Source organism: Eurytemora carolleeae, unplaced genomic scaffold (assembly GCF_000591075.1).
Source record: "Eurytemora carolleeae unplaced genomic scaffold, Eaff_2.0 scaffold322, whole genome shotgun sequence".
Lineage (NCBI taxonomy): Eukaryota > Metazoa > Arthropoda > Copepoda > Calanoida > Temoridae > Eurytemora > Eurytemora carolleeae.
The window spans coordinates 261,328-273,539 of record NW_019396223.1 but is presented as its reverse complement, the minus strand read 5'-3'; the positions used below and the strand labels follow the sequence as shown (position 1 = coordinate 273,539).

Here is a 12,212-nt window from a genome sequence, read left to right as displayed (position 1 = left end):
AGTGTAAACCTTTGATATTTAACACTAAGATTATTTAATCTAACAGAAATACTAGTTTTAAATGTTTAAGGTCTACGTCATTGAGGCACAGAGATATAGGTATTAGAAAATAAAAGTTCGTGGCAAAGGCTCAAGGTAAGGCTAAAAGGTAAGAGCTTTTTTTAAAAAACTGTTATGTTTTTCTATGCTTTAAAAAAATGTTCCACAGCTAATATAGCATATTGTAATAAAGAGCAATATCCTGTATATGTATATAATGTATATACTTCTGTGTATAAAATAAATATACAGGTGTTTCCATAGTTTGACATTGATCCCCCGCCACTACACATATTCAAGTAAATATTAATTTTATGAAACGGATCACGTGACACATAATAAAATGGTGGAGTTTAAATCTCATCTTATATTCAAGATGGTGCTGGTTTCCATATTCTTACAGGTACAAAATTCAACACATGTTTTTAGATTTGGCTTGTATATATTAAATGTTTTGTGGTAAATTTTAGCCACAAAATATTTTTTTGAAAATTTTTAAAATCTGGAAAGCAGCAAAAAGCTTATAGCATTGCAAGAAAAAAACGGCACATCATTTCTTGAGTATTATCTTTTTATAAAATAAAAACATTTTGTTGGAAAAGTATTAATATTTGATATAATTTGGTTCGTATTTTCTTGTAAATGTTTTAAACAACTTTTATTATTGGTTATTTTTGAATTTTTCAAAGCTAAATTGAGAAAAATAAAAATAAAAATAGGTTTAAATTATTGATTTTTTCATAATTCCTCAGGGAGTGGGGGGGGGGGATGTCTTGGATTTCGATGTCATTTAGCTTAATAATCAGAGAGAATTCATTTTCGAACCCAAATTGAGCACTCTTACTCATAAATAGGTATTTTGTATTCGTCTCGAACAAAGAGCATATCAAGCTTTATAAAATTTTTAATATATTTTTACCACAAACTATGATTTTCAATCGTTGCATTGCAACCCAATGTCGTAAACCATTGATATTTCTAACATGAATATTAACTGTGAAATATCAAAGGTTTAAAAATCATTTTCAAAAGATTAGAACATTTGATTTTGTTGCAAGAACAATTAACTTTAACTGACTAACATGATTTAACAGATGGTTAAATTATTATGCATAAAATATCAATTTATGTAAAGCTGTGTTTTTTCTTATATTTCAGCATTTCGTAATTAAGTTTGCTTTTATAGATTCAAATTAATAATATGGATAAAAAACCCTAGCCAATAGAAAACACGTAAAAATCGCAACATTTAAATTAACTTTATTGTCAGCTAAACTCCACAATACATATACGCAGCTTACCCACTCACATATAAGACGTGACTGAAAAGGCGACATAAAAATCTTCAAGTATGACGTTAAATCAAGTCTTCTGTCTTTGAAGGCTTATTTTATAATTTGACAAGAGTACAGTTGTGTAGGTAGTTATGAATATAGGGAAACAGTCGTCATTGCAGTCTCATCGATCCTTTGTGTTTATGAATATATAACTTTCAACATATCTCTAAAAATACTTAATAGTTTGTTTAAATGATTGCTCCATTGAAAAAAAAACAAATTTTGTAAATTAAATTTAATTGTTTTGTCTTGGAAATAATATTGTAAATATTCAGGACAAACTGACTTCCGGTGACATCACTTGCTTACTTCCGGTGGATGCAGGAATTTATTAAAATAATATTAGAATTATATTTGTTATCTGTCCCCGAATGAAAATAATATTCTAATTATCATTAGTTTATTTCAAAAATCAAATCAAAATGAGGAAAACAAATTAAATTAATAAAAAGTTTTGAAACAAAATGAGGAAAACAAATTAAATTAATAAAAAGTTCTGAAACAAAATGAGGAAAACAAATTAAATTAATAAAAAGTTCTGAAACAAAATGAGGAAAACAAATTAAATTAATAAAAAGTTCTGAAACAAAATGAGGAAAACAAATTAAATTAATAAAAAGTTTTGAAACAAAAGTTCAACGGCTTAATTTTTAATGCCATATACATACTGTTTTAAAATAAACTATTACAGCGGATCTCAATGATTAAATATTCCTTTAATTTTTTAATATTTGATGTAAAGGCCCATGTACAAAGTTTACATACAGATACTACTACGATTACACATCAGGAAATTATTCATTGAAATGAATGAAATGAATGAAATGATTGAAATGAATAAAATGAATGAAATGAATGAATGAAATGAATGAATGAAATGAATGAAATGAATGAATGAAATTAATGAATGAAATTAATGAATGAAATGAATGAAATATATGAAATGAATGAATGAAATGAATGAAATATATGAAATGAATGAATGAAATGAATGAAATATATAAAATGAAATGAATGAAATGAATGAAATGAATGAAATGAATGAAATGAATGAAATGAATGAAATGAATGAAATATATGAAATGAATGAATTAAATGAATGAAATTTAACTCTTCAAGGGCTCTGTAAAAGTTTTGCATATGGTGGTTGCGAAGGAAAGTTTATTCCGAGATTCTCACTTTAAAAAAATCAAATAATTTTAATAAAAAATGTTTCAACTTTTATCCTTAAGTATCGGAATAGACTAAATTGTTCAAAGGAAACAGTAACAACTTTTTTGAGTACAGAAACTGTTCTACAGCCTGTAAATCAATCAATAAATCAAATCCCAGGTAAATTGAATTTTAACAATTCAGCTGATTAAAAAGTCCAAGGATTGTACTGCAGTACACTTGTGCATTGCAGTACACTTGTGCACAGCAGTACACATGTGCACTGCAGTACACTTGTGCATTGCAGTACACTTGTGCATTGCAGTACACTTGTGCATTGCAGTACACTTATGCGCTGCAGTACACTTGTGCACTGCAGTACACTTGTGCACTGCAGTACACTTGTAAATTGCAATACACTTGTGCACTGCAGTACATTTGTGCACTGTAGTACAATTGTTTACTGCAGTACACTTGTGTACTTTATCATAATTGACTCTTTTTGTCTGATTCACAAAGGTACCTTTTATACCTCCATCTGAGCAACAATGATGAAGATATCATTGTTTTCCATCTTGAAAAGTGTTAAATGTTTTCATTTTCTTCATTGTCTTCAGTAAATCCTGCTGGCACGTTTACAGTGAAACTTTGAAAATAATTAATTTTCAGTCGTCCGAGCCACATTCTCCTCATTTTCTCGTCCGAGCTACCTCGGAATCTATTTTTTTAAAAATCTGGCCACGTTAGGGCATAAAATATGGATGGACTAAAGTATTGCAATGATTATATCATGTTGGAATCTTCAAACCCATGAGAATGAGTCAAACTTTATTAAGGTAAAACTTAAATCTCTTCTGCCTCCGTAATGATATAAAGTAAATAGCAAAATATTCGGCATACCTCTGCCTGTAATTTTCCCCATGGAACCACCCGGAAAAATTCTATGGTTTTCACTAAAGTTAACAAAAAAGATTGAAGTTCTATTAACTTGGAATTATATGCGGCATTCTACACCAGGAATATCTGAAAATGTGCGTAAAAAAGGTGAACATTTTTAAAGACATTAAACTTGAAATCTTTAATTCAATTGAAACTTTTTTTTCGATTTACAAAAATTTGATATTTCATTTATGCCCTAACGTGGCTTGATTCTTAAAAAATAGTTTTATCTGGAAGGATTAGACACGTAAAAAAATAATATTGAAAGGAGGAGGATTTCGAGGTGGCTCGGACGAGAAAATGAGGAGAATGTGGCACGGACGAGAAATTGTTGTGGTTGGTCTTCCTACCCTTGTTGGCCACATCATGTCAGTTTGTTATTGGCTCTAAATTACGATTTTCGCAAGTAATCGGAAAATTTAAGGAAAATGAATTGAAAATAATTGTAATAATCCATTGTAAGAATTCTCTTGAAGAAAATTTTAGAGTTTTCGTGTTAACATTGCAAATCAACCATGCCACTCTGTAGCTAGAAGGCGGGTCGTTCTTTTCAAGTAAAAAGGAAAAACAGACGTTAATTAGAGTATAGAAACAGAGAAATTAACCTACAATACATTTGCTTAATATCGTGATTTAAAAAATGTCTAGATTTCTCCCAATTTGAAAAATAATTATTTGAAAAAAATAATATCGTGGTATTATTTTAGAAACGGATCTTCACAGTTAGATAACTTATTGATTCGCGGCGTAATTTTGGACCTGGACGATATGAATCAAAATACAGATATCTTAGGTAATAATACTTCCTCAAGTTCCCAGTGTGACCGTGAATTTTGAAAAAATTGCATTTAAAAAAATCCTATTTTTCAAAAAATAGATTTTTGAGAAAAAAATAGGTTTTTGAAAAAAGATTCTAAGTTTTTTAAGCCTTATTTCTAGGGTACCCATGGGTTCCCTCAAAAAAATTCCGCCAGTTCGCGGTTCAGCCGTTAACATTTATATATAAATATCTTTATAATAACACTCTTCGCTCATTGGAAAATATATATTAAAGATCATATATTATATACATTATATTTTAAAGATCCGAAGATTTATTTTATAATCATTGAAATAATTTGCTTACCGCCTTTTGACCAACATTATCGACCTCCCCCAGCATGGGGAAGTTAAGTTACTTCCATTACGTCCCTTGGGACAGTTATGTAAAAGAACTACCCGCTTTTCGAAGTTTTCAGGAAAAAATTCGCGCATTTTTATTTTCATTATTCCTGAAATTGAAATATTTAAAAATTATGTAAAAATTTATCTACTCTCCTTTTTATTTTTGAAATTACACAATTGAAGTCAGAAAACCAAGGATCGTAGCCATCTTAATTTGCTAAGAAATACTTTTGCGTATTTTTTTTTTATAGATTTTCAATCTGGTTTCAATAATTCTGGAAACTGGAGCTCTGAGTTCCTTGAAATAATATCGGAGCCTGGTTCTAGAGAAAATATGGCGGCTGCACCACTCAGCGGAGAGCACCACGCGACTCTTTACAAAGAATTCTTGGCGGCACCGCGCTCACAGGTATGGACTAAGCGAGGGGAGGAAGGCAAACCTCATTCGAGCCACATTCTTGTAATAATTGTATTCACCTGATTCACCTGAAAAAGTGCATTTTACTTTACATATTATACTGCAACATAAACTATTGACAAGTGCATTATATAATATACTGCAACATAAACTACTGAAATTTTCAGATTTTCAAACAATCTTTAAAAACTTGACACACTACAATTTTTTATAATGAAAATTTTGCGAAGAATTTTTTTTTAATGAGCTGCTAACATTCCTACAAAAGAGTTGAGTTTTTGTCACAAACCCAAATTTTATTATCTCTATATCGTTGCAACTTGATTGTATACACCTTTGATATTTCAAACTTAGCTTACTTGATCTACCAGCATTAATAGTTTGAAATATCAAAGGTCTATGAGATTGGGTTTCAAAGATCTAGGGGTAAGAAAATCAGAGATTGTGGCTAGAACTCTGCTCCTTACAAAAAAATCTTGCGACCATTTTTTATTGAAAGAAAAAAACCAAGACGATAATCTACAAAGCTGAACAAGACTAAAACTTCATTGAAAAGCCGATCTTTTCTGCATTTCCTTCTTTGATCTTAGATTTGTCAGTGCCACACATTTCATTGTTGAATTTAAAAACGACATTTACGCAATCTTATATAACTGTAAATAGTTGAAGGCTTCCATGGTATAACTAATCTCCTATTTTCCAAAGAAAGTGAGCTTTCTTTTTCTAAAATCCTGTATTTTAAAATTTGTGCTTTAGGCGGAAATAGATTTCTCGGTATTCACTCAGAGAATTTCTGGAAATAAATCATTCCCGAGAAACACATCTTTCACGATCAGGTGAATAATCAATTCAAATTACGTAGTTTATACGGTTCTCCGGAATCTCTACCGCCATTTTCTTCTCAAAACCGCGCAGTTAAATTTCTTTTACCGGAAATAATATTATTTTTATCATATACATAACATTAGAAAAATTAGCATATTTTTCTATTGTGTTTGGAAAATATTTCAGATAAAAATATTTAGATATATTAATCCTAACCTTAGACGCAATTTTAGTCCTAACAAAAACCAAGCTTCGATCATCGGTTTAGTCTTCTTGAAGTTATTTCAGATATATCGAAAGGAACAAACCAACACCTATTAATATACAGTGAAACCCTTAATAACGAATACATTGAAAGAATTCACCAAATGTCGTATTCTTCACTTTCTGATAATGGAATGTTGCAGATATTTAGTTTTTTAAGTAAATGATTATATGGAACTCTTTAAAACTGTTCCCGCATATTCATGGATATTTATTTATTTTCGCAAATACTGAAATTTACGTAATATAGTATAAAACTCATTGAAAAATTGTCAAGACGACATTTCATAAATTCTTCCGATGTATTCGTTATTAAGGGTTTCACTGTACCTTTAAAAGTATTTGATTTTTTCTGAAATTTAACAAATTAATTCAATTTAAACGTTTTTTAAATTGATATGAAAAATTTTCTGTTTAAACCTGGAACAAAATATACATCGCTTTAATTCTTGAGGTTGGAGGATGCTTTGACCGGCCTGGGAGCTGATGTGGTTAGTTTAGATGACCTGGAGGTTGTAGAGGAGAAATGGAAAAGGTTTAGATTCTCAGTTCTTGTCAGGTAATATCTATTCATGCAACTGTTTCGCGAAAACAATTTTCGCGAAATTTCGCATTGTTTTAGTATTTTTTCGCAATATTCATTTTCACGAAAAAATGCAAAATCCTACTGTCTTGTGCTATCATACGGGACAATTTGTTTTTTGGCCGGGATTTTTACTTTTTTCGGTTGTTTAAGGTTTAAATCCTAGATTTTTAACCACAACGTAGTGGGTGATTAAAAATCTTGAATTTAAACAGAAAACAAACAAAAAAAGCTAAAAATCCCGGCCAAAAAACATAATTTCCCAAATGATAGCACAAAACAGTAGCATATATAAATTTATTCAATTCAAGCCTCATGAAAATGTCCGTTTTTTGATAAATCCACGAAATAAAAAGGGAAACCTGCCTTGTCGGTATAAAATGTTACTTATTTTCCTCGGTACAAATAAGAAACTTTTTATACCTTCTTTCTGTGTCTAATGTTCACTGTTTACTGAATTATTTCAATATTACTCAAAGTCAAAAATAGAGTTAAAAGTCGTCTTCCTATTCTTTTATCTGCGTAACAATGGGGAAGATATCGTCGGTGTTCCTTCTTAAAAAGTAATAAATTCTCTAATTTACATTTTTTTCTTTGCTGCATAAAACATGGAAGCCATTTTTAAGAGAACCCCACTATATGAAATCATCCTGCAGAACTTAATGTTTACAGAGATTCGGGTACTCAATAAAAATGTGACATTTTTGTTCTTACTTCACAAACTTCTTCGCAAAATTTCGCATTTTTCGTAAAAAATGAATTTAACGAAAAAAATACTAAAACAATGTGAAATTTTGCGAAATTTTTTTTTGCGAAAACCAAAAGTTATGTAGTTCATAATGAATAATTTCTCTTCCGTATTATTTAAAAAGAATTTTTAGCATATATTTTATCACGAAATTTTCGCAATTCTTATTTCGCAAAATTTGGCACTTTTTCGCGAAACATGTTAAAGCAAATTTCGCTAAAATCCCAAAAAATATCTATTTTTTCGCGGCAAACTGAATGCATAAAAATATTCTCGCAAAAAATGTGAGATGTTCGCGAAACGATTTATCCTTTTCGCTGGAAACCCTAGAATAAAGCCTTATCATTTGTGGATAACACTGTATAAATATCAACATCGTAATTATTGTATCAAAATATATCAGATTTATAATATTTTCAGTAAAACGGAGAGACGCTTTATTCTGAAGTTTAACATAACTGGAGAAAGAGGAATTGGAGTTGGAGATGGGGGAATTGACGAGAGAGATGGAGGCGTTGCAGGAGATGGAGGAGATGGAGGTGTTGGTGGAGATGGAGGTGTTGGAGGAGAGAATGGGGCAAACAATGAAAGCAGTATATATTTGGATGATATTAAGGAACCACATTTTCAAATCTTAATCTGAAGTGGACATTTATTTAGAGATTTAAATGCCAGATTCACAACGCTATCATTCAAACCGTTATGATTCTAGCAATGATAAAAAAAGGTTCTGTTGTGAATTAAGAATTTAATGGACAGTTTCTTGATATTTCGTTGCAATGAATCTGAAATGAGACAGTAAAATGAAATGTTTGAAACATTTTTTATCAATTTTACTAAACTAGATATTTTATAAATTTGGTTTCTAGGTTCGATTAATACAGTTGGTTAATCAGGATAATTCAACAACAGATTCATTCCTCTTCCAGGATAAAACAACAACAACAACAACATCATTATACACATCATCAACTGTATCAGGAATGTCCTCCCTGAAAACAACAGCAACAACGTCTAATTTAACAACAACAACAACAGCAGGATACAATACAACATCTTTCTTTAGTACATCCACATCTTATTCCTCAACACTTTCATCTTCTCCTCAATCTTCTCCATCATCATCATCATTATCATCATCCTCATCATCGTCATCATCATCATTATCATCATCTTCAACATCTCAAAATCCATTATTAACTTCCCCTGGTTTAAGGTATACACACTTTAAAAAACTTTGATTAAAACATAGCAATGTTGCAGTTTGATCAAATGGTCTTTTCACCAAAAATGTTCAAAAAATCTTTTTTTACTTTTAAGAAATAAAAATGAGTTATTTTTTCAATAATACAATTGTAGTACAACCAACAGTACTGGTTCAACCAACAGTACTGGTTCAACCAACGGAGTTGGTAATTCTACAATTAACACTTCTGACAGTTATACAACAGCTTTCAACAGCTCCACAACAGCTTTTCCTGAGGAAACAACAGCTTTCAACAGTTCAACAACAGGTTTTAACGGCTCAACAACTCTGGAACCAACAACACCTAGCAACGGAACGTCAGGCGAGCTTTAACAATTTTAATTTTAAGAAATCATGTTATAGAGAAATACACAATTTTAAATACTTGAATTGAAAAACAGTTTAATCATATTTTAAATTTCAAATTTAACATTCTTTATAGAATTTAATTTAATTATAATTTAATTTTTAGTGACCCTACCTAGTGACCCTACCTAGTGACCCTACCTAGTGACCCTACTTAGTGACCCTACCTAGTGACCCTACCTAGTGACCCTACCTAGTGACCCTATGTAGTGACCCTACCTAGTGACCCTACCTATCGGCACTACCTAGTGACCCTACCTAGTGAGTTACCTAGTGAGTTACCTACTGACCCTACCTAGTGACCCTACCTAGTGACCCTACCTATTGACCGTATTTTTTTCTATAAATATATTTAAATAAATATAAAAAATAAAATTTGTTTCTAGGTGTAGTTGAGAATCTAATAGCTGAGGAAGGAGGAAGGTAATAATTATTTTCATTTACAGGGTTACCCACAAATAATGAGACTTTATTGACGACCTAAAACTTTTCCTTCAACGATTTGAATTTAGGGTTTCTGCGGTGGCATTTTTAAAGATTTTGCCACGGCTGCAGGAAGCCATGAGTGTAAAAAAGAATTTCATACAGTCGTCTCTGAAGTGTCATTCTTTGTGGGTAACCCTACACTTTACTGGGATTTGGGAAGTGATAAAGGAGCTTTACTTTGGGTTCCCAAAACCAATTTTGCAAAGCAAAACGAGGGATTTTTATAAAAAAATTAGTCGAGGGAAACCGTGGTTGAGTAAAGTTGCATTGCTTTTGAGATGAAAATGCGCGAATTTTTTAACGAAAACCTATCAGAGTAATTTTTTCCGCCCAACATAAGATCTCTTTATCTCTAGACAACAAGTTTTCCGCCCAACATAACATCTCTTTATCTCTAGACAACAAGTTTTCCGTTCAACATAACATCTCTTTATCTCTAGACAACAAGTTTCCGTTCAACATAACATCACTTTATCTCTAGACAACAAGTTTTCCGTTCAACATAACATCTCTTTTACTCTAGACAACAAGTTTTCTGTTCAACATAATATCTCTTTATCTCTAGACAAAAAGTTTTCCGTTCAACATAATATCTCTTTATCTCTAGACAACAAGTTTTCCGTTCAACATAACATCTCTTTATCTCTAGACAACAAGTTTTCCGTTCATCATATTATCTCTTTATCTCTAGACAACACGTTTTCCGTTCAACATAACATCTCTTTGTCTCTAGACAACAAGTTTTCCGCCCAACATAATATTTCTTTATCTTTAGACAACATGTTTTCTTTGTTTGTTTTAAAGTCACTAAGTTTCAAATTGTCTTAAAAATTAAAACTAAATTTATAGAACTAAAAGTCCCATGGACAGAAAACAAAGTGGGGGGGGGGGAATTACCAATCCCTTAAGTTTTCTTTTAAATTATGAATGAATTATTTTTCCCAATATTTTAGATCTGCAACAAGTAGAGCAGAATTAGGTGTTTTAATCTTTCTCGTGGTGGGGTTTGCACTCTCAACCGTGTTTGTAGTCTTCAAGTATTATCATCTTAGGAAGATAATTTTTTTCATTTATAAAGATTTTTCAGAAAAAAAAACTTAGTTTTAAAACTTTTAGAATTTCATACTTTTTTAAAAATTTCATTCCTTTTCAAGTTTCTGTACTTTTTATGCAATTATGCTTTTTGATTGAAATGAAAAAATATCTTTGATATAGAAGGACAATGGGAGACTACAGTGTAGCAGCAAATAGGTATCATTTATCCACTTAGGCTATTGATAGAAATAATTATAACCATTAAAAATATTAGTTTTTTATTAGTAAGAACAAAAGTACATATTTATTATTTTCCTCATTTATAAATAAAAGATTAACAAAAAAAAGAATAATGTAATGAAAATAATAATAATGATTATAATAACAATGATAATAATAATAATAGTTATAATAACAATGATAATAATAATAATAATTATAATAACAATGATAATAATAATAATAATTATAATACCAATGATATTAATAATAATAATTATAATAATAATGATAATAATAGTAATACTAATGTGAATTGTGAACTAAACATAGTTCACAAAGGTAAATAATCTTGTAACAGTTACTGCAACTCCAAAGAGATTGAACTCTTATCAAGTTTGGGTCCAGACCAAGCCAAGCTTCAAACGGTATTGAACTCTTATCAAGTTTGGGTCCAGACCAAGCCTAACTTCAAACGGTATTGAACTCTTATCAAGTTTGGGTTCAGACCAAGCCTAACTTCAAACGGTATTGAACTCTTATCAATCAACAACAACAACAACAACAACAACAACAACAACAACAACAACAACAACAACAACAACAACAACAACAACAATAACAACAATCATAATCAATTTGAAATGCATATCAGCAGAAACAACAAAATATTCAAACAACAACAACATTGTAGTGTAATAAAATCATTAAGTTAAACTACTTAATTAACTACATCGAAACAACAAGTTATAATAGGGTTTCCAGTGAAAAGGAAAAATTGTTTCGAGAAAATTTCACATTTTTGGAGAAAAATAATTTTCGCGAAAATTTTCGTATTTTCGCGAAATTTTGCTTTAATCTGGTAATTTGCTTTAATTGGGTAATTTTTTGTGAAATAGAAAATGAAAAAAATTCGCAAAAAATATAAAGCGAAAATTTCGCGAAAAATTTAAAATTATGAAAAAAATAAATTTCACGAAAAAAAAACAGAATTAAAAAAAAATAATTTGCCCATTTCGCGGGACTTTTTGTCCGAAATGCGTCAGAAAATTTTTCGCGGAACATTTCTTTCGCTGGAAAACCTAGATACACATATCACTATGTTCATCGTAGAAGAATAGCATTATACAAATACTTAATTCCTTGATAGGAACCACTGTTTAAAAACCTTTAAATATCGAACAACGACTAAAACCCTTTTTGCATGATATCCAATATTTTAAAGTCTACTTTAAAGTTAAAGTTACTTAAACTATATCTATATGTATTACTTTTATATTCTTCTATGAATATTTACTTTGCTTGTCTGTATGGGTGGGTGTCTGTTTGTTTGTGTTCAATAAACTACAGCACGATCGGGTCAAAATTTTGTGTGGGACTGACATGACCCC

General features: G+C 30.4%; 1 protein-coding gene across 1 annotated transcript; it reads left to right on the top strand.

The window, feature by feature from the left end:
• LOC111698607 (uncharacterized) lies at positions 1 to 10,854 on the top strand. Its single transcript, XM_023468979.1, has 15 exons — positions 1 to 442; positions 1,652 to 1,700; positions 2,119 to 2,166; positions 2,496 to 2,531; positions 2,636 to 2,708; positions 4,175 to 4,260; positions 4,883 to 5,040; positions 5,806 to 5,885; positions 6,593 to 6,697; positions 7,890 to 8,085; positions 8,339 to 8,685; positions 8,829 to 9,037; positions 9,468 to 9,504; positions 10,521 to 10,619; positions 10,783 to 10,854. Exons 1-15 carry the CDS (start codon positions 383 to 385, stop codon positions 10,835 to 10,837), a joined length of 1,638 nt encoding a protein of 545 aa, XP_023324747.1. The 5' UTR covers positions 1 to 382; the 3' UTR covers positions 10,838 to 10,854.
• Positions 10,855 to 12,212: the final 1,358 nt, after the last annotated feature.

Bases quoted from the DNA above. Each gene is read 5' to 3' on its own strand.
- LOC111698607 (XM_023468979.1), top strand. From the start codon at position 383: ATGGTGGAGTTTAAATCTCATCTTATATTCAAGATGGTGCTGGTTTCC. The intron at 443-1,651 runs GTACAAAATTCA...GTAAATATTCAG, and splicing joins TGGTTTCCATATTCTTACAG to GACAAACTGACTTCCGGTGA. The intron at 9,505-10,520 runs GTAATAATTATT...CCAATATTTTAG, and splicing joins ATAGCTGAGGAAGGAGGAAG to ATCTGCAACAAGTAGAGCAG.